At 42.5% G+C, this 27,040-nt stretch overlaps 1 protein-coding gene across 4 annotated transcripts; it reads left to right on the forward strand.

Annotated features, from left to right (window-relative positions):
• The first annotated feature begins 432 nt into the window (after positions 1-432).
• On the forward strand, positions 433-27,038 carry DDX43 (DEAD-box helicase 43). Of its 4 annotated transcripts, none has more exons than XM_061427200.1 (17): positions 433-1,622; positions 12,722-12,777; positions 13,052-13,178; positions 14,033-14,158; positions 15,501-15,582; positions 16,549-16,705; positions 16,935-17,053; positions 17,516-17,617; positions 18,003-18,144; positions 18,675-18,775; positions 21,777-21,864; positions 22,519-22,646; positions 22,856-22,965; positions 23,561-23,699; positions 24,524-24,611; positions 25,185-25,339; positions 26,662-27,038. In XM_061427200.1, the coding sequence occupies exons 1-16, from the start codon at positions 1,487-1,489 to the stop codon at positions 25,299-25,301; spliced, it is 1,818 nt and encodes a 605-aa protein (XP_061283184.1). In that variant the 5' UTR covers positions 433-1,486; the 3' UTR covers positions 25,302-25,339; positions 26,662-27,038. The 4 variants fall into 4 exon arrangements, with proteins under 4 accessions (XP_061283184.1, XP_061283181.1, XP_061283182.1 ...); XM_061427197.1 differs by lacking the exon at positions 433-1,622 and adding an exon at positions 9,259-9,669; XM_061427198.1 differs by lacking the exon at positions 433-1,622 and adding an exon at positions 9,259-9,669 and having other exon boundaries at positions 14,057-14,158.
• The last annotated feature ends 2 nt before the right edge of the window (positions 27,039-27,040 follow it).

Genomic DNA, 27,040 nt, shown 5'->3' on the forward strand with positions numbered 1-27,040 from the left:
CTGGGAGTATTACAACCTCTTTCACTTAAGAGCAGGAGCAGGTCAAAACTCCTATTGCCTATTCAAGATGCATGTAGCCCGGGGTACTTCCCTCCCTCCCCGTATCCCCGCCCCACCCGCCGACCACAGCCGCTGGGACATCCTCCAAGCGCTGCTGCCTCCTGCCTCCTGGCCTCGCAAGCACCGGAGCCCAGCTCTCCAGACCTGACCATCCCTCCTCCTCCCTCAGGCCCGGGTGGGGCCTCCTCCCCCAAACGGAGCGCTGGTTCAGCACTCATCTAGAGAGATCCAAGGTGCTTCGAGGACACAATGGATTATCCAGGTGTTGGTCGAGTGGTATCGACGCAGCCAGGACGCAGGAGAGAGGCTTGGGGTGGGTGGGGGGCAGGCCTCTGCGTAAGTCTGTGTGGGAAGGGAAATTTGCCCGTCTCCTTTTTTCCAAGGGAAAAAAGCCCCTGAAGCTGACTTCTGCGCCTCTGAGAACCGAGACTCTCCGGGAGAACCATTTAGCGTCCATCCGTACATCCCGCGTGTGGACAGAGTTCCGCCTGCGGGAGGAACTGGGGCCTCCTGGCCTTTTTTTAGGGCTGTGGGATGTGGAGGTCGCATGCCTGTTTTAAACTTCATATCACGTGCTTCAGATTCTAATTTGGCTGCTTTTCTATCCTGTGCGGGCAGCTCAGACCGGAGGAGGCTAGGAAAGCCCTCGAGACTGGGAGGAAACGGAACCCTGTTGCCGAGGCACCCTCCAAGCCTCCGGCCCTTTGCGGGGCGAGCCTGGCTGCGGGCTACAAGTCCCAAATACGGCCGTACGGGCCCACAGTAAGTCGGAAACAAGTGCTCGCAGGTCCCCGCTTTGCTTTGGGTTTCATTGTTTCTTAGTGCAAATCAATTCACTTAGGACTCCCCGCTGATCTGAGAGTTTAAAAAGGGCGCTTCTGTGCTGACGGGCTGGAGGGAAAGTGGTTTCCCTAGAGGTTGGGGTCAAGAGTAGGAGAGAAGAGGTAGACTTGGCCTGGAGTCATCATGCCGTCTGTGGAGTCGCACAGAGTCGGACACGACTGAGGTGACTTAGCAGCAGCAGCATCATGACCCGGCTTTAAAAACGGGTTCCTCATTTTACACACCGGTCACAAGATCAAAGAGCGGCGGAGCGGAGTGCCACTCCTAGCCTTGGAATGAGGCTATGTTTAACCTCCCCCCTCAACAGTGGCCAGTGGGCAACCCGGGGCCTTGAGGCCTCCCTGGGGCACGCGACCATTGCAGGGAACGTCCAAGTTGAGACCCGTTGGAGGCTCGTGACGGCTTCCGCTGAACCTGGGCCGCTCCCACATCACGATCGGGAATTTCTCCAGCTTAACTATAGACGGAAACGCCATTTGGGAACTACGACTTGGCGGGCCCTGGCGACCCGCCTCGGCTCCCAGGAGCCCAGGCTTGCCCGAAGTAGTCCAGGACTCTCTTTAAACCGAGCCGCCTCACAGGCATGGGATTCTATCAGCATAGCCCAAGGGCCGGAAAACTGGACGTGAACCAAAAGAGCCTGGAGAACCACACAGACCACAGAGGATCTGGGAGGATCAGACGCGGCCAACGGGCCTTCTCCGCCTCCTTCCCACCAGGTGAACGGTTTAACCCTCCACTGCTCTTCTAGAGGAGGGAGGGTGGGAGCAACTGGGACACCAGGCTCAGGTGAAAACAAGGCAGACAAATCGTTCCCTTAAATGTCTGCAATCTCTTGTAAGGGGCTGCCCAGGTAGCAGCAGTGGTGAAGAATCCGCCTGCCGATGATGCAGGAGACGTAAGAGATGCGGGCTCAATCCCTGGAAGATCCCGTAGAGGAGGAAATGGCATAACCCACTCCCGTGTTCTTGCCTGGACAGAAAAGACTGGCGGGCTACATACAGTCCATGGGGTCGCAAGGAAGCAGACGCGTCTGGGTGAGCACACACAGGAGGGTGGGAGCGGGGCAAAGGGACACACCGACTTCCCCTCTTCCATCTTAGCTCGCGCGAGGTCTTCAGGGGCTTTGTAGAAGTGTTTCCCCCTGGCAGAGCGCGCAGGGTGGAGTGAGGGAACCCTGGAAAGCTCCCAACACCTCGCGGAAAGGCGAATAGGGCTGCCATCCCAGGCCACAGCCCCAGTTTGTCTCCACCCTACCTGTCCTCGTCCTCGAACTTGCCCAGAGGCCTGAAGCACGCAGCCCTTTCCCACGTTCCGGCGAGGAGCAGTTGCCTCCTTCTGCCAAGGACAGTGGACTGAACTTGTCGCTAGGGCGGCAGGAAAATCGAGATCCCGGCCAGGCCCATGGGGTCCAGAGTCTGCATTTGCAGCGGGATCTCGGTCAGTTGCTTGAAGTGCAGGATTTGGCGCCTGGGTTGTGAGCCCAGCGGGGAGGGAGCAGGCCGGACTGCTCTGGGCGCGGGTAAACGACTGTACCCGCGGCCGGGAGCGCGGGAGGTGGAGAAGCTTGCCCGAGAGGGCCGGGTGGAGCGTGCCCGCCTAGAACTCACCTAGGATCTCTTCCATCTGTTCCATGGGCAGATCGAAGACCACTTGGTTTACAAGTGTTCTCCTTGGAACCAGAAGGAGGCCCAGGTCGATGTGTGCCTGACACATGAATACAGATAAATACTCCTCCTCTGGGGACGAGGCCCCCGCAGTGTCCTGGTGGACGGTGGATACCACAGCCCGTCGGAATCCGCGAAGCCCCCGGGTGGGGCGGGGGGGGCCTGGGGTTTTTGGCGCAGGGCTTGGGCCACCCCAGTAACCTAGTATCAGGCCAGACCTGGTGCCAGGGGGCCGGGATTCTCAAGGGTGTGCCTGTTGCGAGCGGACGAGCCCCAGTACGTGGTACCCAAATGTTCCGGGAGGACTGCTCCGCCCTGGCCCCGCCCGCCCCTGTCCGTGCTGCCCCGGGCTTTCCAACTCAGTCCTCAGGAGCCTCTGGGGACTAAGGGATCAAAAGACAATTGGATCTGCTTTTGTTTGCTCAGATAGGCTGTAGGTCACTGAGAACTGAGACCAAGTCTTCTACCTCTAGGTATGCCTACTACATTCCTGGCATGAAATGTTTATGGAAGGAATAGAAAAATGTGCATTTCAGCGCTACCCTTGCCGCTTATTGAATTTGTGAATTGGAGATGTGTTTGTAACTTCTCTGTTCCTCGACTTCCTCCTCTGTAAGATGTGGACAGTAAAAATGGTGATACTTGTAGGAGTGTTTAGGAGATTAAATAAACATTGTATGCGGAGAACTCAGCACAATTTCCAGCTCACAGTATTTTCCTAGTTCAACAGATAATTTCCACTATGCACGACGATGTACTTGCACACTTAGACTGCCTGTGACATTCTGCAGACAACAATGACTAGTTGCTCTGAATCCTGGAGCCTACTCCACTTCCATTCACCCTTCGTGGTACAATCCCTGACTCCAGCTAGCTGGGTGCAACCTTGGGCAAGATGTCTAACCTCTCTGTTTTTCAGTTGTCATCAGTAAATGGGGGTGGTGGTGATAAAAGTCCTTCCATCTTAGAGTTGTGATGATTAAATGAATTCATGCATTTAAAGCCCTTAATTGTGCCAAGCAAATAACAAATGATCAATAAATTCCAGCTATTACCATTATCTACACACATAAAACTTCTTTGCATGTTATGAATATGGTTTCCAGTTTCCAGAATTTCTGTTAAGTTTGCCTGGTAAAAAATTTGGAAGGAATACATTTATCTCTTGGTTACATTTTTTATTTTTTGAAATCATATGTAATGAACACACTAATTCTATAATGACCTTAAAACTACATTTAAATGTCCTGAGGGGGACGATAGTTTTTTTCTTTGTATAGCAATTGCAGTTTGAAGCTGGAATCATGCTCCCACAGGTCCTGAGAGGCAAAATAGAAGTGTAAGTTGCTCAGTCAAGTCCGACTCTTTGTGACCCCATGGACCGTAGCCTGCCAGGATCCTCTGTCCATGGAAGTCTCCAGGCAAGAATACTGGAATGGGTTGCCATTTCCTTCTCCAGGGGATCTTCCTGACCCAGGGATTGAATCCAGGTCTCCAGCATTGCAGGCAGACTCTTTACCAACTGAGCCAGGAAAATGGCACTGCAGAAACACCTGGTTTGGGCCTCACCTCCCCCTGGGCCTCAAGTACAATGCCCCCCAGTTTCAGTTTCTTTATCTGTGAAATGGAGACATGCACACCCGCCTCACAGGAGCCTTCTAAGAACTAAATGAGAAGAACCCAGCTGGTGGTAGGGACTCTCTCTGAGACAGTGTGATTCTCCCTGGTCCAGGTGACAAATTAAGCCCTGCAGGGTCTGTTTTCCAAAATCACAGTTCCCACTGAGTTCTTACCTTGATGTGTGCCAAAATTTGAGTACAATTGTTCATCCCTGTGTTGAAGAGACTAGGAAGTATTTGAGTTCCCTTGTAGGAGAGAGGCTCCTCAACCTGCTGGGTCCTGGGACTGATACAGAGGTGACCTCCAGCCCCACCCTGGCAGCTGGGCCACCACGCAGCTTCTCAGCCTTGGACTTGGGAAGCTTGAGCATTTGGCAGTGGAGAAGGGCCCAGGTATGACTTTGGCAGACCTGTGCTAGTTCAGCACCTGCCTTTGGAGCAGGACAAGTCCCTGCCCCACTCCAGAGCTGGAAGTCAATGTCACCTATCATACCCCATGTCAATATGTGAGCCAGTACACACATTTCTGTCTGCAGAAAGTGCAGCCTCCAGGGCCTTTCAGGTCTAAGTCATGCTTGAACTCATGCTTTTGTTCCTTTTCCATCCATGCTAGAGGGGGCAAGTATGTGATAGACCTCACCTTAAATCCCCATAATCATACCGATTTTTTACTTGCTTAAGTGATCAGATCAGATCAGTCGCTCAGTCGTGTCCGACTCTTTGCGACCCCATGAATTGCAGCATGCCAGGCCTCCCTGTCCATCACCAACTCCCGGAGTTCACTCAGACTCACGTCCATTGAGTCAGTGATGCCATCCAGCCATCTCATCCTCTGTCGTCCCCTTCTCCTCCTGCCCCCAATCCCTCCCAGCATCAGAGTCTTTTCCAATGAGTCAGCTCTTCACATGAGATGGCCAGAGTACTGGAGTTTCAGCTTTAGCATCATTCCTTCCAAAGAAATCCCAGGGCTGATCTCCTTTAGAATGGACTGGTTGGCCCTTCTAATTCCTGGTTGGTTATTACAAAAGGCTTAGTGTCACAGATAGGGTGGGGATGCATTTTGCTGTATTTTATGAATAATTTAAAATGCAAATATAAGAAAAGTACAAGGATTTATATTATCTGGAATTAGTATCTTAGATGTCCCTTTCTTCACCATCTCTCACCAAGTGAAAAAAAAGTATCAGAATGTTAATTTTCCTAATCAAACACCCAAGGGGAAGGAACTAGATAATTCAAAACAAAACAAAAAAAGGGAAGCTGGACAGACACAAAGCTCCACTTAAAATAGACCTAAAAGAGTAATTTTAAGTGCACAGCAAAATGGAGCAGAAAGTTTAGAGGCTTCCCATACACATCTCATTAACTCTCCACCCCTTTGGAGAAGGCAATGGCAACCCACTCCAGTACTCTTGCCTGGCAAATCCCATGGACGGAGGAGCCTGGTAGGCTGCAGTCCGTGAGGTCGCTAGGAGTTGGACAAGACTGAAGCCACTTAGCAGCAACCCTCCACCCCTCCCTCAGAACCTCCCTCCCCATTAGCATCCTTCACCATATGGGTGCATTTGTTACTATGATGAACCCACATCTGCACATCATTACCACTCAAAACCCATTCAACTTTAGTGTTCATATTGGTGTAAGGGTAATTTTCATCTCAATTAGGAACTATCCTCCCTGCTTCTGTTTTCTGCAGAGATTTTAGATCACTAGTACAATTTCTTCTTTAAATGTTTGTAGATGTCACCTTTATATGGCAGAACAAAGTGAAGAAAATTCTTCAGAAAGTCAAATAATAAAAATTAATAAAAATTTCTGGGAATTTCCTCACAGCTCAGTGGTTAGGACTTAGCACTTTCACTGCCAGGCCCAGGTTCGATCCCTGGTCAGGAACTAAGATCACACAAGCCTCACAGTGCAGGAAAAAAAACAAAAACACTAAAAAAAACAAAAACACAACTTAATTGTGAAAGACACTGTTTAAAGAAAAAAAAAAAACAAGCCACAGACTTGGATAAACTATTTGCAACACACATTTCTAATAATGGATTTGTATACAAACTAGACAATGAATGGTTAAAACTCAATAAACTTGTTTTTGTTCAGTCAGTCGCCAACTTGTGTGCGACTCTTTGCAACCCCATGGACTGCAATAATAAAACAACTCAATTAAAAATAAGCTAAATAATTGTTCAACTAAGATAGGAGAGAAAATAAAATTAATTTGCACAACTAAAACCACAAAATGTTGAAAAGAATGAAAGTTCAAAAACAAGAATAAAGGACAACAGCAATGTTAGGTAGGTAGAATAGAGAAAGGAGTCCAAAATGAAGAAAGGAGAAAAGCCTGCAAAAAGGAAGTGAAGGAAAACTCCCCAGACAGGAGTGGGAAACTTGGGTGAAACAAACACACCCACTTCTACTCTATCATCCTGATTGATGATGATGCCCTAATTTGCATATGGCAGGCTTGCAGGGCAGGAGGCAAAAAGTATAAAAAGAGGGAGCCTAGACAGGTTAAGGCTGCTCCTTCAGGGTTGGCCCACTTCATGCTTTGGGGGTGTACTATCCTTTGTTTACCAAATAAAACTCCTGAGCTGTAACCAAGCTCAGCAATAAATAGAAAATAGTAACAAATATGGCAGATATTAACCAACGATTTCAGTAATCACTTTAATGTTAAAGTGGTCAGTTTAGTCAGAGATTGTCAGAATGGATCAAGAAACAAGACCCAACAGTATGTTGTCTATAAGAAGCCTATTTGAATACAAAGACATACCTAGGTTGCTCAACCTAAGTTTGTGTGCCCTAGCACACTGTGGCCAAACAACCAAAATATCTCTTTGGAACAAAGAAAAATTATTGCAGGGGCCAAGCATGGAGAATGGGTAGCTTGGGCTCAAATTACCCAAACTTCCCCTACGGTTTGGGGGAAAGATTTTAAAAACAAAATTTGGAGTGAGGACTGCAGGGTGTATGACTTTCTTCTGATTGGTTGGTGGTTGTACTCTATCAGTGTTGTACTCTAGGAATCTTCTGTTCATCTGCAATTTACCATTCTCCACCCGGGTGGGGCTTGAGTCTCTCCGTAAGAACTCAAAGGCGTATTGTTTTGTTCCTTGAGGAGGAACCAGGACTTTGGTTAAGACCAGAACCAGCAGGTAAGCAAGATAGCCTGAATAGTTTGTCAGCCATAAAATAGTTCCAGTTCCTCTTCAAGAGATATAGGTAAAAAAAAAAAAAAAAAGAGAGAGATAGGTAACAGTCTGAAACATATCGTTGAGGGTTATGCAGAAACCAAGATACCCAGGTGGAGGATGGTGACAATATGCTGAATATGTGTAGATCCCAGACCGGCTGGAACCAAAAGTTTATGACTAAGATTCCCAAAACACCCTGTTACATCACCACCAACCAGTGAGAAATTCCACAAGCCTCAGCTTTCACTCCAAATACTGCCTTTAAAAACTCTGCCCTGAAAGTCATCAGGGAGTTCAGGCCTTTTAAGCATGAGCTGCCTATTCTCCTTACTTCTTGTTGTTCAGTCACCAAGTCATGTCCAACTCTTCATAACTGCATAGACTGCAGCATGCAGGCTTCCCTGTCCTTCATCATATCTTGGAGTTTGCCCAAACTCATGTCCATCCTATCAGTTATGCCATCCAACCATTTCATCCTCTGTCACCCTCTTCTTCTGCCCTCCATCTTTCCTAGCATTGTGGTCTTTTCCAATGAGACAGCAGTTTACATCAGGTGGCCAAAGTATTGAAGCTTCAGCTTCAGCATCAGTCCTTCCAAAGTGTATTCAGGGTTCATTTCCTCTCTATTACTTGGAGCCCCACAAATAAACACTAATTTTCTTCACCATAACCTAGGGTCAGTAGGTTGGCTTTGGTGTGTGGCAGGTGAGTGGACTCAAGTTTGGTTTCAGAACAATAGTTTTTGGCTTTTATTGTTTGTTTTTCCTGTATCCAGAGGCATTGAGGAACTTCCCCAACCAAGGACAGAACCTGGGCCCCTGCACTAAAGTGCAGTCTTAATCACTTGACCACCAAGGAAGTCCTGATGGTAACAACAGCTTGAACTAAACAAAAATGAAAACACAACTCAACATTTGTCGGATACAGTGAAAACTGCTTAGATAGAAATATATAACCTTAAGTTCATATATTAGAAAAGAAAGGTCTAGAATCAGTCATCTAAGTCTGCACGTTACGAAGTTAGAAAAAGAGGAGCAAATTAAATCCAAAGTAAGCAAAATAAAAGAAATAATAAAAGAGTAAAAATCAAATTGAAAGCAGGAAATCAAAAGAGAAAACCAATGGTTCTTTGGGGAATAAAAAATCGTAAACCTCTTGCCAGGTTAAACTAAGAAAAAGAGAAGATACAAATTACCAATATCATAAATGGGTTGAAGATGAGACATCGCTACAGATTCCATTGACTTTAAAAAGATAATAAAGAAGAAAAAAAGATAATAAAGGAATAATATGAATAAGTCAGACTATCTTCATTAAGTCTGTATGACTTTAACCCATGAGACTGGGCACATCTCTGGACTGCAGCACTGCCAGTGTCTCGCATGCCTGATGCAAGGCTTCAACCACTTTGAAGAAGCTGGCGACCCCCTGGACCTTTGCTCCATCAGTTTAGGCCAAGTTGCAGTGTGCTATGGCTTCCACCTTAAATACGCCTTAAAGCGCTGGTGAGGTAGGTTGATTCTGAGTCCACGGACACACCTAGAACTACTCTGAAGGATCACGTGGGAGGATCACGTGTGTTTGCCAAAACCTGTGGAAGTCTTTAAAGAATGTAAAGAGTCCAAAATGTCTTGCTGTTCTCCAAAAATAAAACCATTCAAATAGGGATAATTAAAATAAACACTTGCGCATTATGCTTTCAAAAACAACAAACACTGTGAACATGACTGTTGCGTCTGCATCACTGAGACGCGGGTCCTCGCGGTGGCCAGGCCTCATGCGAGCGCGGAAGGCCCAAGGCACCCGAGGCGGGCGCATGGACTCATGTCGGCGCTCGCGGATTGGCGGGGGCGCAGAACGGTGGGAGGCCATTGGTCCGGCCCCGCTCAGGACGTGGCATCCGCCAATGGGAGGCGGCCGGGGCGGGGCTCCGGCGCGCGAGGGTCCGAGCCGCGGCTGCGTGGCGGCCCCTTAGGACCAGCCTTCGACGGCACTCCGAGGGTGCAGGGCCGGATCTTGTTCGCGGAGCCATGTCTCGGCTGGAAACCGGCGCCAACGCCTCCTCCTGGGTTGCTGCTTCCCGGCGGGATGAGGCGCTGCCTCGGGCTCCGGATACGAGCCCGGCGGAGGAGCAGAGCCAAGGCAGTGGAAGAGGCCAGAGGACCTGCGCGGGTGGAGGCCAGAGGGGCTCCTTCGGCCTCCAGCAGCCTGAGGGCGCGGGTATTCGAGAACCGCCGCTCTCCTTCAAGCTGAAGAACGACTGCGTGGGCGCCGTGATCGGTGAGAGCGCAGTGGGGCGCTAGAAGGTGCGGGGCGGGGCCTACATCACTCCCGCCCCGCCCACCTCGCCTCCAGTCAGCTGCCCGCGAGGAGGCTTGTCCCCTCCCCCGCCCCACCCCGAGGTTTCTGACGTACTTTGCTACTAAAATGATGGCGTTGAATGCAACTGATAGTTGATCAGTTCAGTCAGTCAGTTCAGTCTCTCAATCGTGTCCGACTCTTTGCGACCCTATGGACTGCAGCACGCCAGGCCTCCCTGTCCATCACCAACACCCAGAGTTTACCCAACTCATGTCCATGGAGTCAGCGATGCCATCCAACCATCACGTCCTCTGTCATCCCCTTCTCCTCCTGCCTTTAGTCTTTCCCAGCATCAGGATCTTTTCAAATGAGTCACTTATTCGCATCAGGTAGCCAAAGTATTGGAGTTTCAACTTCAGAACACTCAGGACTGATCTCCTTTAGAATGGACTGGTTGGATCTCCTTGCTGTCCAAGGGACTCTCAAGAGTCTCCTCCAATACCACAGTTCAAAAGCATCAATTCTTGGGTGCTAAGCTTTGTTTATAGTCCAACCCTCACATCCGTACATGACTACTGGAAAAACCATAGCCTTGACAAGATGTACTTTTGTTGGCAAAGTAATGTCTCTGCTTTGTAATATGCTATCTGCTGCTGCTGCCAAGTCACCTCAGTCGTGTCTGACTCAGCGCGACCCCAGAGGCGGCAGCCCACCAGGCTCCCCCGTCCCTGGGATTCTCCAGGCAAGAACACTGGGGTGGGCTGCCATTTCCTTCTCCAATGCATGAAAGTGAAAAGTGAAAGTGAAGTCGTTCAGTCCTGTCCGACTTTTAGCGACCCCATGGACTACACCCTACCAGGCTCCTCCGTCCATGGGATTTTCCAGGCAAGAGTACTGGAGTGGGGTGCCATTGGTCATAACTTTTCTTCCAAGGAGCAAGCGTCTTTTAATTTCATTGCTGCAGTCACCATCTGCAATGATTTTGGAGCCTCCTAAAATAAAGTCTGTCACTGTTTCTACTGTTTCCCCATCTATTTGCCATGAAGTGATGGGACCAGATGCCATGATCTTCATTTTCTGAATGCTGAGCTTTAAGCCAACTTTTTCACTCTCCTCTTTGACTTTCGTCAAGAAGCTCTTTAGTTCTTCTTTGCTTTCTGCCATAAGGGTGGTGTCATATGCATATCTAAGGTTATTGATATTTCTCCTGGCCGTCTTGATGCCAGCTTGTGTTTCGTCTAGCCCAACGTTTCTCATGATGTACTCTGCATATAAGTTAAATAAGCAGGGTGACAATATATAGCCTTGACATACTCTTTTCCCTATTTGGAAAAGGAGTCTGTTTTTCCATGTTCAGTTCTAACTGTTGCTTCCTGACCTGCATACAGATTTCTCAAGAGGCAGGTTAGGTGATAGTTTATAGAGACTGTAATAGAGACTGTAATTTAGGAGAGCCAACTCTTAGGCTTATGAAATCTTTGGGGAAAAAGGTCAGATCTTTGGCAGCTTACCCCGCGGTGAACAACAAATGAGACAGCCAATTTAGATAAGAAGGTGTAGGGTATTAACTTGAATATGATTTATCTGCTGAAAAACAGGGTTATTTTTCTTCATATATATTGAGTCTTACAAATCCATTTTTGAAAAGCATTTAGAAATGATTGGAATTAAGGTTTTCCCCCCTTTTTAAGAATTGTGGTAAACAACATACAGTATTGTTGACTGTGAGAACAATTTTTGTAGTAGATCTATAGAAGGTTTTCATTTTGCATGACTGAATCTCCCTATCAAAAATTCATTTCCCCATTCACCTGTTTCCCCATCATCCCCCCCTACCCCCATCCCTCCGGCAATTGCCATTCTACTTTGTTACTGTAAGTTTGATTACATAAGACACCTCGTAGAAGTGGAATATGCAGGGTCTTTTGTTGTTGTTGTTATTGACTCATTTAACTCTCAAGGTTTATCTGTTGTCACAAATGGCAGGATTTCCTTTTAAGGCTGAAAACTTGCATTGTATGCATACACCACATTTTCTTCATCCAGGCATCTGTTCACAGATCCTTAGGCTATTTCCACCTCTGAGCTATTGTGAATAATGCTGAAATGAATATGGGAATGCAGCTATCATCCTGAGATCCTAGTTTTGATTCTTTTTTAAAAAGGATTTAAAAAATGTATTTAATTAATTTAGTTTTGATTGTGTGTGGACTTCCTCTAGTTGTGGAGAGTGAGGGCTCCTCTTGGCTTGTTGCAGGCTTCTCTAGAGTATCGGGCTTCAGTAGTTGTGGTGTATTGGCTTATTACTTGCTCTGAGGCTTAAGGGATTTTCCCTGACCAGGGATGGAACCCGTGTTCCCTGCATTGGCAGGTGGATTCTTAGCCACTGGACCACCAGGGAAGTCCCTCAATGCTTGTGTATTAAATTCCCAGAAGTGGGATTGCTGGATCACAGGTAGTTCTATTTTTAGTTTTTAAAGGAATCTGCATGCTGTTTCCATAGTGGCTGCATCAATTTCCATTCCTAGCCACAGTGCACAAGGGTTCCCATTCTCCACGTCCTCACCAACTTGTTAACCCTTGTCTTTTTGATGAGCCGTTCTAACAGGTGATACGTCATTGTGGTTTTGATTTGCATATCCAATGATTTCATCATTTTTTATATACATGCATTGGTCATAAATCTTCAAAGAAGGGTCTATTCAAGACCTTTGAACATTTTTAATTGGAATTTTTTGGTTGAGAGTTTTGTGTAAGGGTTCCAATTTATCCACATTCTTTTATCCAGTTAGTCTTTGCTTGGACTGATGATGAATTCTTTGTGTCTAGGGAAAGGGGCCTCCTGTCACCCACACAATTTGGAATAAAAAGCTTCTGCTTCCCTTTTAACAAACTGAACGTGATTACTGAAACTTGGGAGCCTTTGTTTGGACGATTTGGGAAGAACTGGAGAAGGTTCTTTAGGCAGAGTAGGTAGTAGGTTCCCTGTAATTCATTTCATTTTTTAAAAATTCTTTTATTTTAAAAACAGGTCGTGGTGGGTCAAATATAAAAGAGATCCAGAGCTCAACATACACAAAAATACAGGTAAAATTTCTATGTTCTTAAGTCATTAAAGATGGTGACTTACGGTCATTCCTAACTCTAATTTCTGTCCTGTTATTAACATATGGTGGGATAAGTTGACAAAGTTTTTCATACTTCTTTTTAAGAACTCATCTAAGCTGTAGTCCATTCATTATGTCTTAGATGGTGATTGAAGGCAATCCTGTATTTCCTTTACATTTTTATACTACATGAGGCTGAGTGCTGGAGGAATGGTAAGGGAACTCGTCTCACCTGCCTTCCCTCTTGAATCTAGATAATAAGAGGGTATCCTGAAGCAGAAGTAAGAATCTTTGGCACCAAGGCAATGCAGAGCAAAGCAAAAACAGTGATAGATGATCTTGTTAAAAAACAAGAAGAATACAAAACAGAATCCAAACTTGGTAAGTCTGTTTTGCCCCCTAGAGCCCTGTAAAATTTTAAATGTTTTATTCAGTGTCATAAGCCATATTATAGCTGTTTTTCCTGATAACAAAGCTTTGGCTTGCCATCGTTAAATCTAGTGTGTTATAGAAGGAATTTTTTTCTATGAAATCCAGAATACTTTTCCTCAAACTGAAACACTTAATATCTGTGGTTAAGTCTAGCAGTTTTACTTTGGAGTAAAACAGAATAACCTTTTAATATACTTCACTGTTGATAGTAGAGCAAGGGTTAGTCCTAGCCTTCTGTCTATGGTTATTTCCCTGGAATGTGACTAACTTTGAAAACTGCTTAAGTATTTGATATTTTTAAAAATCTCAAATATACTTGGACTAGAGAGAAAGCCATTATTAAGCCATTTTCAGGAGAGCCTTGTGTTCACCTAGCAACCTTGCATCTTGGTGTTTCTTGGGAAAGTACCTCCAAAAAGCCTCTAGGATACTATTTCCTCTGTTTACCAGGGGTAGCATCTGCCACACAGGATTATTATAAAGATTTAGTGATGTGTGATTTATTAGCAAACACTAGGCTCTCATGCTTTTTAACTTCTCCAGTATTTATTTTATTTTTATTTTTTTTTTTTGCCTTTCAGAAATCTGAAGTAACTAACTGACAAACCATGACCAGAATTGTCATGGCACTGTTGTACCAAATTCCTAAATTTTATGTTTCAGGCATTATTATTGTTGGGTTATTAAAACAGAAAATTGAAAATAAAATAAAATAAAATAAAATAAAACAGAAAATTGTAAAATGGCTTGGGATTTTATATTGGGAAGGTTTGTTTGGAAACTGATGTGGAATTTTTTAACAGGTGTTGCTGCTGTCCAACTTTCAGATGGAAAAGATGCAATGAAGGATGTTTCAGGAGAGCAGAAATTGATTGATTGGGATAAATTCCGAGAAAACATTTTGAAATGGAATGAGAAAAAGTGGGAAGGTTAGTGCTGGATCCCAGCATTTTTCTATAGTATATTGTTGTTCCTCTTAATTGAGGTTTTTAGCCTCTGTAAATGGCGAAGGCAATGGCAACCCATTCCAGTACTCTTGCCTGGAAAATCCCATGGATGGAGGAGCCTCGTGGGCTGCAGTCCATGGGGTCACGAAGAGTCGGACATGACTGAGCGACTTGACTTTCACTTTTCACTTTCATGCATTGGAGAAGGAAATGGCAACCCACTCCAATGTTCTTGCCTGGAGAATCCCAGGAACAGAGGAGCCTGGTGGGCTGCCATCTGTGGGGTCACGCAGAATCGGACACGACTGAAGTGACTTAGCAGCAGCAGCCTCTGTAAAAAAGTGTTGCTCTTAGTAATGAAATCTATATGCAAAATGACAGTATAATTTGAAATGCTATAAGTAGTGCCTAGGGCATGATAGTTTCTATGTCTGTGTTGTGGTTTATGTTATAAATGGGAGGTTAAAATTTGATATCTCATCTTCTTTGAGACAATTCACTGCACAAGTTTAATAAAATTAGAAAATTGGGACAAAAGGGAAATGAAGTGAGTAAACCTGCCAACTGTAAGTTAACATTTTGCTGTGACTGAGCAAAAGTTGATCTTGGAGTTTCTTAACCAAGAAGGGCAAAATAAAAGGGAGGAAACATTTAATAAGTATATACAGTTCTTGAGGAAACAGATTTTTTAAATTCTCACTTGGAATTAAATATAATGTTCCATATTATTCATTGAATTTCAGAGTAAATTCAAGCTTCATTTGATCAGAATGAGACAGAAAAACAACACCATTTATTTAAAGTTAAGCAGTGACCATTACTATGTGACTACGGTGGTCAGCCTGTCCAATGCCATCACAACGCAAGTGTTAGAAGATTTGGGGCAGAGATAGGGGACAGAGAAAGGATTTAAGTTGGTGGAGTCCTGATGAGCATTTAAAAAAGAAAACAAAGTAGCTTCAGAGAATAGAATAAGGGTAAATATTTTATTCCTTAACACTAATGGGATGGATCTTCAAAGCAAAGAAAGTTAGTCTGCTATGAGAAAAGATTCGTCAGTTGTGATGACTGAGTGTCTTATGAAGCATGGTTTATTTTATTTTGTATTTAATTATTCAAGATCTTGTTCTTGGGTGAAAAATGTAATTGAAAGACAAACCAAAAATGGAGATCTCCTAGAGTATAGAACAACTGTCTAAAATCCCCATGTCTGCAAGGCGACCTTGATATATATTTTAGTTTGATTTCTATTGCTTTGAATAAATGACAGTAAAATGTGAATTCTCATTATTCATTGAAGTTTAAATTTTGTTTTTTTCCCCAGGTTTGCCTCCGGTTAAGAAAAACTTTTACATAGAGTCAGAAAAAACAAGTTCAATGTCACAAGAACAAGTAGACAATTGGAGGTGGGTTAGTTTTAATACTTTTTAGTGAGTATTTGCAGAATTAGGCTAGTAAATTAGCTCACTCAGGAAAGACTTTATATGATTGCATTTGAAACTTTAGCTTCCATATTCAAAAGAAAACTTGGTTGCATCTGAAATCATATATTAGGGATTGCTGATCAGTACAACTTTTGGCAAAGAGGGAAAATGGGCTGTATTTGTGTCTAGAGTAGTTACTATCCATATATGGTTATTAAACACTTAAAATATAGCCCATATAATTGAGGAACTGAATTTTAATGTTTAAATTTAAAGAGAGACATGGTTAGTTTCTGTCGTATTTGGCAGTAATTTTATAGAATTCTTCCTACAACTGTTAAGAATCATAAGAAATTGATCTGATATCTGAATAGTAGAATAATTTCTTACTTTTAAATCCTTATTATATGGAACTAAAACTCCTAATGGTAACATTTTTCCTATTAATATATTTTATAAAACTAAGATAGTATGGTATAGCAGACAGAGCAGTTATTCTAGGATTGAGGTAGGGCTCTGACCATGGACAGACCATAACTAAAGACCATCTGTCCGATGAGAGTAATTCCCACTTCAAAGGATTGCTGAGGATTAATTAAGGAAATGTGTGTGAAATGTTATAAGCCCTCAGGTGTTTGCCAAATCTGACTTTGATTCATGAAGCATATAATTTTCAGGTTCTATTCTCAACCTTTTCATGAAATTTTCATTGGCTTTCATGCATACAGTGTAATTATTTTTCTTCTCTGGAACTGTTCTGGTAAAAAAAAAAAGATGAACTAGCTTCTATTTCGTATTACTTTTTGACTATAATTTAACCAACAGTCTGATTTCAATCAGTTGCTGTTGAATTCCTAGATATGCCCTTAATGTTGGAAAAATTTTCTTGCTTGGGGAGTAAAGTGATCAAAGCCACTAATCCTTAATCCTTGTTCTATTTTCTTAAAGGAAGGAAAATTATAATATAATTTGCGATGACCTGAAAGATGGTGAGAAACGTCCTCTTCCTAACCCTACTTGTAATTTTGAGGATGCATTTCACTGTTACCCTGAAGTTATGAGAAATATTCAAAAGGCAGGTTTTCAAAAGCCAACACCAATTCAGGTATGCTTTCTTTAATTCTAACATTTCACTGGCTCCCCCCTCCTCCCCCTGCCAATTTCTGGTCATTTGAACTTATAACACCAGGAACAGCTGTCTCTTATAAGCATCCTCCCAGCACACCCACCACTGCCTAGCACTCAAAATGTTGAGAAGTTTGGGGCTGGGAGAGGAGGAATACTTGACAGAAAGAAATGCACTTTTTATTTTAATATATATCATTCTGTTCTAGTCACAGGCGTGGCCAATCATCCTACAAGGAATAGATCTGATAGGAGTAGCCCAGACTGGAACAGGGAAGACATTGTCCTACTTAATGCCTGGATTTATTCATATTGACTCCCAACCTGTGTAAGAATTTCTACATCTGGGTATTCTTTAGGGGTTTAGTAGATAAGAATTCCAAAAAATGCAATGTTTGATTGCACTGGTCTAAGGGGAGTGCCTCATCTCAGGGAAAAATCACTTTCTGTGGTGTTGGTGGATATAAATGGATGAAACATTTTCAGGAAGCAGCAGGTAATATCTGCCACAAGTCTTCACAGTGAGATGTTGGAAACAAGTTATTCAAATGACCGAGTTCAGTACAGTCCTCTGAGAATGTCTGACACAGAAAAGCACTGGCTGTGTTCCATGAGAAGGCTCGTGTCTGGGCTCTAGGATTCTTTGGTCAGGCTGTTTTTCTTTTTATTTCTCCGCTTTTTATGAGAGGTGCATGTTGATGACTTAGATGTTCATTGCTGCTGATTTTGAAGGCACTGGATGAAGGTCCTGTGTGCCTGAGATGGATACTGATGTGCTTTTTCTCCAAAGAGCCAGGAACGGGCCTGGTATGTTAGTCCTCACCCCAACTCGCGAGTTGGCTCTGCAAGTGGATGCCGAGTGCTCTGAATACTCATACAGAGGTCTTAAAAGGTGAGTTGCTTTCTTTGGCCATCCCTGCACCAGCATTTTAATCCTCTGTAGCTTTAGACATCCTCCTCATTGTTTTCACACATAATGAGACGCCGATTGGCTCAGTATGTGGCCAGGCATTGATTACCTTTCATTCAAATTGACTGTAGCTGGGGTGTTGGGGTCAGGTAATGAGGATTCGAACATGGACCTTGTAGGACACATCAGTGTGGGTTGATAGCTATGGATCGTTCTCAGAAAGGGGCCAGGACTATACTTAGCCTGATACTTTTGATTTATATACTTTTTTAAATTTTATACCTCAAATGGGCTTAGGTTCGTTGGGATTTTGAATTGTGAAGGCGTATTCCCCACCTGAACATGAACCTCTGTATTTTTTTTTAAGTGTTTGTATATATGGTGGTGGCAATAGAGATGGACAAATAAAAGACTTATCAAAAGGTGCAGACATTATCATCGCCACTCCCGGAAGACTCCATGATCTACAGATGAATAACTTTGTGTACCTGAAAAGCATAACCTACCTGGTAATCTTGGAGCAGGGGTTTGGGGCCCTGGGAGGAAGAACTTAGCTCTCATCAAACCTTTTAGAATGGCTGTCCATTTCATAATAGTTTTAAATCCTAGGAATGCTTCTCATTCCCTCTAGTTTGTTAAAATATACATTTTAAAGATAATTCCATTTTAATATTTTATAAATGTTAGAAAATGCAGATAAGTACAAAAGAATTCCACATGACTACTTTAGACATTTAAATTATATTTTCATTGAATATATTTAGAAACTTATTGGTTGTCAAACAAATCAATGGTGTTCAAGTACATATAGTTTAGGTAGTGGAGGAAATGAGAAAGTTATCTTAATATTCATAGGGAAAGAACATATATGTTAGCTACCGTCCACATCTAATCTAGCCCTTTTTTGGCTTTGCTGTGTGGCTTGCAGGATCTTAGTTCCACTACCAGGTATTGAACCCACATCCTCGGCAGTGAAAGCGCGGAGTCTTAACCACTGGTCCACCAGGAAATTCCCCTAATCTGGCCCTTTCTAATGCAGGTATTAGATGAAGCTGACAAAATGCTGGATATGGGATTTGAACCCCAGATAATGAAGATTTTATTAGATGTACGTCCAGACAGGCAGACAGTTATGACAAGGTAGGTATATGTTTAATTTGCCAGTCTGCAAAGTAGAACCAGTGGAACAGAATTCATTTGATTTTAGAGCCTTCAGATCAGTTCAGTCGCTCAGTCGTGTCCGACTCTTTGCAACCCCATGAATCGCAGCACGCCAGGCCTCCTGTCCATCACCAACTCCCGGAGTTCACTCAGACTCACGTCCATTGAGTCAGTGATGCCATCCAGCCATCTCATCCTCTGTCGTCCCCTTCTCCTCCTGCCCCCAATCTCTCCCAGCATCAGAGTCTTTGCCAGTGAGTCAACTCTTCACATGAGGTGGCCAAAGTACTGGAGTTTCAGCTTTAGCATCATTCCTTCCAAAGAAATCCCAGGGCTGATCTCCTTCAGAATGGACTGGTTGGATCTCCTTGCAGTCCAAGGGACTCTCAAGAGTCTTCTCCAACACCATAGTTCAAAAGCATCAATTCTTCGGCACTCAGCCTTCTTCACAGTCCAACTCTCACATCCATACATGACCACAGGAAAAACCATAGCCTTGACTAGACGAACCTTTGTTGGCAAAGTAATGTCTCTGCTTTTGAATATGCTATCTAGGTTGGTCATAACTTTCCTTCCAAGGAGTAAGCGTCTTTTAATTTCATGGCTGCAGTCACCATCTGCAGTGATTTTGGAGCCCAGAAAAATAAAGTCTGACACTGTTTCTCCATCTATTTCCCATGAAGTGGTGGGACCGGATGCCATGATCTTCATTTTCTGAATGTTGAGCTTTAAGCCAACTTTTTCACTCTCCACTTTCACTTTCATCAAGAGGCTTTTGAGTTCCTCTTCACTTTCTGCCATAAGGGTGGTGTCATCTGCATATCTGAGGTTATTGATATTTCTCCCGGCAATCTTGATTCCAGCTTGTGTTTCTTCCAGTCCAGCGTGTCTCATGATGTACTCTGCATAGAAGTTAAATAAGCAGGGTGACAATATACAGCCTTGACGAACTCCTATTTGGAACCAGTCTGTTGTTCCATGTCCAGTTCTAACTGTTACTTCCTGACCTGCATACAAATTTCTCAAGAGGCAGATCAGGTGGTCTGGTATTCCCATCTCTCAGAATTTTCCACAGTTTATTGTGATCCACACAGTCAAAGGCTTTGGCATAGTCAATAAAGCAGAAATAGATGTTTTTCTGGAACTCTCTTGCTTTTTCGATGATCCAGCGGATGTTGGCAATTTGATCTCTGGTTCCTCTGCCTTTTCTAAAACCAGCTTGCACATCAGGAAGTTCACGGTTCACATATTGCTGAAGCCTGGCTTGGAGAATTTTGAGCATGACTTTACTAGTGTGTGAGATGAGTGCAATTGTGCGGTAGTTTGAGCATTTTTTGGCATTGCCTTTCTTTGGGATTGGAATGAAAACTGACCTTTTCCAGTCCTGTGGCCACTGCTGAGTTTTCCAAATTTGCTGGCATATTGAGTGCAGCACTTTCACAGCATCATCCTTCAGGATTTGGAATAGCTCAACTGGAATTCCATCACCTCCACTAGCTTTGTTCATAGTGATGCTTTCTAAGGCCCACTTGACTTCACATTCCAGGATGTCTGGCTCTAGGTCAGTGATAACACCATCGTGATTATCTGGGTCATGAAGCTCTTTTTTGTACAGTTCTTCTGTGTATTCTTGCCATCTCTTCTTAACATCTTCTGCTTCTGTTAGGTCCATACCATTTCTGTCCTTTATCAAGCTCATCTTTGCATGAAATGTTCCTTTGGTATCTCTGATTTTCTTGAAGAGATCCCTAGTCTTTCTCATTCTGTTGTTTTCCTCTATTTCTTTGCATTGATAGCTGAGGAAGGCTTTCTTATCTCTCCTTGCTATTCTTTGGAACTCTGCATTCAGATGCTTATATCTTTCCTTTTCTCCTTTGCTTTTCGCTTCTCTTCTTTTCACAGCTATTTGTAAGGCCTCCCCAGACAGCCATTTTGCTTTTTTGCATTTCTTTTCTATGGGAATGGTCTTACTTAAAAGTATTTTGAGATCTGTTGGTGAAAGATATGTTATCACTTAGTATAGCAACTCAGTGCAACAGTTTAACAATGACTATTGGGTTTCCTGAATTAAAAATAAGATTTTTATGAAAACATCCTGGAGAAACTGTTCTATAGGGGGTCTAAGATTGGAAAAAGTAACCATCTGTCCTTAGAGGTGAATATTTGATCACAGAACACTTTTTAGCCAAGATAAAACTGAAGCAAGGAAGAGTATATAACTGGGGAAATACAGTAAATTTATTCATTTTGTTTCCTAAGTAAACCTTGTTAATTAGTATGGAAGTACAGAAGGTGGTTGTTTTCATAACATATGACTGAAGAAACATCTGAATTTACATATCCAATCATCATTACAGTTAAAATGTTTTTATTTGGCTCAAGCTCTTGGTTTTGTCTGCCGACAATGTATGAAAGGGCTCCCAGGTGGTGCAGCGGTGAAGAATCTGCCTGCCAATGTAGAAGATGCAAGAGACTCAAGTTTGATTCCTAGGTTGGAAAGATACCCTGGAGTAGGTAATGGCAACCCACTCCAGCATTTTTGCCTGGAAAATCCCATGGACAGAAGAGGCTGGCGGGCTACAATCCACTGAGTTGCAAAGAGTCAGACACGACTGAGCATGCACACACACACACACAGTGTATGAAAAACGCTGGGCTTTTACTTTTATTTTTTACCATTTTTAAAGGCCAAGAAAAAACTAATCTAACACCTGCATTCATTTTAGCTCCCTATAGATGGGAAAGGTATACCTCTCCTTCACCTTTTGTTTATAAACCTATTAAACTTATTTGAAGATTTAATTTAGTAGCTTCTTTGAGCAGTTCATTATGAAGCATATATTTTCTGTGAAGTCAGCCTCATTAAAAAGTACTGTTTGTCTTTCCTGGGTAATTTGGTTCATAGCATTCTTAGGGAAACTTAGTAATGTTTGATTCCTAATAAACATTTTAACATTTTTGTATTACATTTTATCTCTAGTGCAACATGGCCATATGCTGTTCGTAGACTCGCACAATCTTATTTGAAAGAGCCCATGATTGTGTATGTTGGTACTTTGGATCTAGTCGTAAGCTTATTTTTAATTACTATTTATATCTTATTAATTTTGTAACTGTTTTGCCATTATAAAGTTCATTGGCCTTTCACTTCATAATTGAAATTGGCCTTTTAACTAATTATTAATGAAAATTGACCTTTTACTTAAATCAGTGGTAATTAATAACAAGTTGTTGCCTAGGCTCATTTTATGAGATTTCACAAAAAACAGGATAAAGACTTTAGAATCTATTTCATCTTGGGGGTAGAAAAATGGTAACTGATATTTGGAAATTTTGTATTAAGTTGTCACAATACTTAATTAAAGCTCTTAGTGTCATAAGCTGAACATTGTAAAGGCTATAGCCATAATTTATGGCAATGGTTAATGTAAGCTTGGCCTCAACCATGGTTATTCCTTTTCATATGATAGCAACCAGTTGCTTTCAGCTCATTGACAAGTATTCGAAATTCCGAGCTTATCTTGGGTAACTAAGTGGTAAAAATCAAAGACCAAGCTCTAAATCCTTGAGTAGGAACGGGAGATTTTTGGAAGAACTTGCCATTTTTTCTGCTGGCAGTTTATTATTAAAACATTTAACCAATGACAGAAGTAAGATGGATTTCGAGCCATTAAGGAGTTTACCTATTAATGTTGATGTACTATGATCTGTGAATCCTTTAGGCTGTAAGTACTGTGACACAAAATATAATTGTCACCACAGAAGATGAGAAAAGATCACATATCCAAGCTTTCATCGACAGCATGTCTCCTAAGGACAAAGTCATAATATTTGTCAGCCGGAAAGCTGTGTGAGTATATTTTTTACATTGAAATCATCAGTCATGTGTTTGTTTTAGCATTGTTTCTATTTGTATAATCATTTCAAACGAGGGAAGGGTGTATGTCTTAGAATATGTACATTATTACTTCAGACTCTTGCCAGGGGAGATAGCAGTAATGAATTGATTGTGGTATTCAAATAAGCAATTAGACCCCTGACTTTTATTTTTTGTTTTAGGGCTGATCATTTATCAAGTGACCTGGGTATCCGGCGTATATCAGTAGAGTCTCTGCATGGCAATAGAGAACAGAGTGATAGAGAGAGAGCATTAAAAAGCTTTAAAACAGGTACATTTACACAGTTAGTATTGCAGTTTAAAACGGCCCAATGCTTGGTCTTCCTGAGTGATAGCACCTTTCATGGAACCCATGTCTAATATTTGCCTTCAGCTAACAGATCCCAGAACTAGCTCTAAATGTTAATCAGATTCTCTTTCTTCAGCCCGTGTTTAAAACCTAGATATCAAGGTAAGAATTTGCAGTGGGGGATGGTTGTCTTAATTTACCTGAAAGGCATATATCTTTGACATGATTCATGAACCATTTGGATGGTGGTATCTATTCTGTTGTAAATTGCCAGCAGTTAAAAAAGACTAAGTAGAGACTTCCCTGGTGGCCTAGTTAAGACTCTAACTTCCAATACAGGGGGTGTAGGTTCCATCCCTGGTTGGGGAACTAAGGTCCCACGTGCCTTGTGGCCAAAAAAAAGAAAGACTAAGTAACCTCTCCCCATGCACTGTCTTTAAGTTTTTTTAAATATTCAAAGCAGTAATATTTCACCCGATTAGCTAATAGGGGACAGATATGTCTTGGGTTGGTTTGTACCAGAATGTGTCTGTATTCTTTCAGAATGTGTCTGTATTCTTTGGGTTTCACTCTCCAGGTAAAGTGCGAATACTGATTGCTACTGATTTAGCATCTCGTGGTCTTGATGTCCATGATGTAACGCATGTCTATAATTATGATTTTCCCCGAAACATCGAAGAATATGTCCACAGAGTGGGACGTACCGGGAGAGCAGGGTAAGTCTGTGGAGCCTGCCCACCAACCCCGGGGAGACCCCTCATTCTTCTCACAGACTGTCCTTACCTTGAAAAAGAAGACTTTTGCTTTCTCTCTTTGAGCAGAGTCATAAAACCCCTGTGATGTGCTGTTTGATCAGCTGCAGATTAGATCCCAAATTGCTATTTCAGTGCCTAAATGTTTTTTTTTTAAACTGAAGTATGGTTGATTTACAATGTTATGTTAATTACTGGTGTACAGCAAAGTGATTCAGTGATACATATATATACATTTTTTAATATTCTTTTCCACTATGGTTTATCACAGGATTTTGAATATATTAATAGTTCTTTGTGCTGTATACAGTAGGAACTAGCTGTTAGCCATCCTATGTATGAAAGCTTCCACTGCTATCCCCAACCTCCCACTCCATTTCTCCCCTAAATCCATCCCTCTTGGCAACCATGAGTCTGTTCTGTATGTTTGTGATTCTATTTCTGTTTCAGAGATAGGTTCATTTGTATCATATTTTCGACTCCACGTATAAATAATACCATATGATATTTGTGTTTCTCTGTCTGATTTACTTCACTTATTGTGATAATTTCTAGGTCCATCCATGTTGCTGCAAGTGGTATTATTTCATTCTTTTTTATGGCTAATAGTATTCCATTGTATATATGTACTACATCTTCTTTGTCTGAATGGCTAAATCTTACTGCATCCTACATAGTTGGGCTTGTGAAAGAACTGATGTTTTGCTATACTTTTATTCAGTTTTGCTAGCTGAATCATTAATATAAATTATAAATCAAATTACATTAACTTCTTCCCCCGCTTGAAGGAGGACCGGGGTATCTATTACCCTTATCACTAGAAATGATTGGAAGATTGCTGGTGAATTAATTAATATTCTGGAAAGAGCAAATCAGGTGAGAATATGCAACTCTATTTTCTTAAGTTTATTTTCAAGGTTTATTCTAAGTACTGGGCCTTACAGCCTGTCAGGGAATACAGATATTAAGCAAATAATTATGTGTGTTTTGAGGGTTGTAACATGGCAAAGATGAGGTGCTATAATATAATATGATGATATAATATAATGTATAACTGGGGAACCTGTTCTAATGTGGAGGAGTGTCACTGAACGCTGCTGAAGAAAAGCCCCGTGGGTGGAGGTTGGAGAGTGTAGAGGAAGCAGGGCACGTCCTCAGGCCTCAAGAGGAGAAAATGGCACCAGATAAAGGCACTGGGAAGCAGCTGAAGGGCCATGTGAGCAGGAAGGCTGTGTACTGACTGACAGGGGGTTTTACCACCAGACTGGTTGTTATACCTTGAAAATTCAGTGCTGACTATGCAGAGGAACACATTCCATTCTGTTTGGAAGGTATCTGCAATCAATTGTGGAAATTCTTTGACTATTTGGAGGCATTTTAGCATGTTATAGAAAAGCTGATATGTTAAAGGAATCATCTCAATCCTAATAAGACATTTATTGGCTTCAGAGTGTCCCAGAGGATCTTGTCTCAATGGCTGAGAGATACAAAGCAAATAAACTGAAAAAAGAAACAGAAAACAAATGGGGAAGACCCCAAGGAAAACCCAGGAAGTTTTATCATTAATGTCTGTGTAGAAAAGTGGTACCAGCCTACTACAAAAGGTAAAATTTGAAAAACTCATGGACTTTCAAATGCCTGTTTTCCTTAGCTAGGTTTTGTTAGTGTGTTTATTACAGTCAGCATTATCTCTAAGAGCCATTAACATAATAAGTCAGGTCTTATTCTTTATTTGGGGCCTATGATAAAGAATCTCCCTGCAGTGCAGGAGACCCAGGTTCAATTCCTAGATCGAGAAGATCCCCTGGAAAAGGGAACAGATACACACTCTAATATTCTTGCCTGGAGAATTCCATGAAACTTTTGAGCTTCCCTGCGGCTCAGATGGTAAAGAATCTACCTGCATTATGGGAGATCCAGGTTTGATTCCTGGGTTGGGAAGATACCTGGAGAAGGGCCTGGCTACCCGCTCCATTATTCTTGCCTGGAGAATTCCATGGACAGAGGAGCCTGGCAGGGTACACAGTCCATGAGGTTACAAAGAGTTGGACAGAACCACATATGCCCCATGCCTCTATTCTTTATCTGTTCCCTAAATTCTAGTTAATATATCTTAGAATTATTAATTCAAAAGTGGGAAAAATCTTTTAAATTGTCTGGAGAGATCATTAAGCATATAATGGAATATAATGGAATTGGTGGAGGTGTAAATTAGTGTAACCTCTTACACCTGAGCAATTAGGTGGCAGTGTATTAATTGTAAGTGTATATACCTTTTTATGGACTTCCCTGGTGGCTCAGACGGTAAAGTGTCTGTATACAACGCGGGAGACCTGGGTTCCATCCCTGGGTCGGGAAGATCTGCTGGAGAAGGAAATGGCAATCCACTCCAGTACTATTGCCTGGAAAATCCCATGGACAGAGGAGCCTGGTAGGCTACACAGTCCATGGGGTCACAAAGAGTTGGACACGACTGAGCGACTTCACATACCTTTTTGTTTTATTTTGGTTTTTGGCTATGCTTTGCAGGTTGTGGGATCTTAGTTCCCTGAGAGGATTGAACCCGGTCCCCAGCAGTGATAGCACTGAGTCCTAACCATTGAACAAACAGGGAATTCCCCATACACTCCTTGATCCAGTAATTCCCCTGGACGCAAATATGCAGTACGGAGCCATATGAATAAACAATGGAGAAAACCACATAAGGGAATAATATCTATAACATAAAGAACTCCTAAAACTGAACGTAAACAACCTGATTAGAACATGCACAAAGGACTTGAATGGACATTTCTGCAAAGACACACAAATGTCCAACAAGTTAAAGATGCTCAGCCTCACTAATCACGAGGGGAGTCAAGGATCACCTTGCCCTGTTAGGGTGGCACACTACATTAATATGTGTTTTTTTGTGTTTATTTTTCAGAGTTCAAGATTTTTCAGAGTTACAGTTATTTAAGGTACTGTGCAAGTATTGGAAACATGCTGGCTGTATGAAGAGATATCTGAATCTTAAAATAATAGTGTTTAAAATGTAGAATTGAATATTTTATACTTTCCTTAATAAAGCAAAAAGTATTTAAACTTGAGTTGAAATTTTTATGGATATTAAAGAATGTAGCATTAAAGTTTCACTTTTTAGTATCTTTCTTAAAAAAAGTAAATTTTGTCTCCTGTAATGTTGCTATGTGAAGGTCAGTCTAAGGGGTTTATTTAAATCTTATTCAGATGTTGTCATAGCAGTGAAAATGTTAACATAGTAAATGTTTTTCTATAATAAAAAGGCAATCTGGTCTGTCTTTCTC

This window comes from Bos javanicus, chromosome 9 (genome assembly GCF_032452875.1).
Source record: "Bos javanicus breed banteng chromosome 9, ARS-OSU_banteng_1.0, whole genome shotgun sequence".
Classification (NCBI taxonomy): Eukaryota; Metazoa; Chordata; class Mammalia; order Artiodactyla; family Bovidae; genus Bos; species Bos javanicus.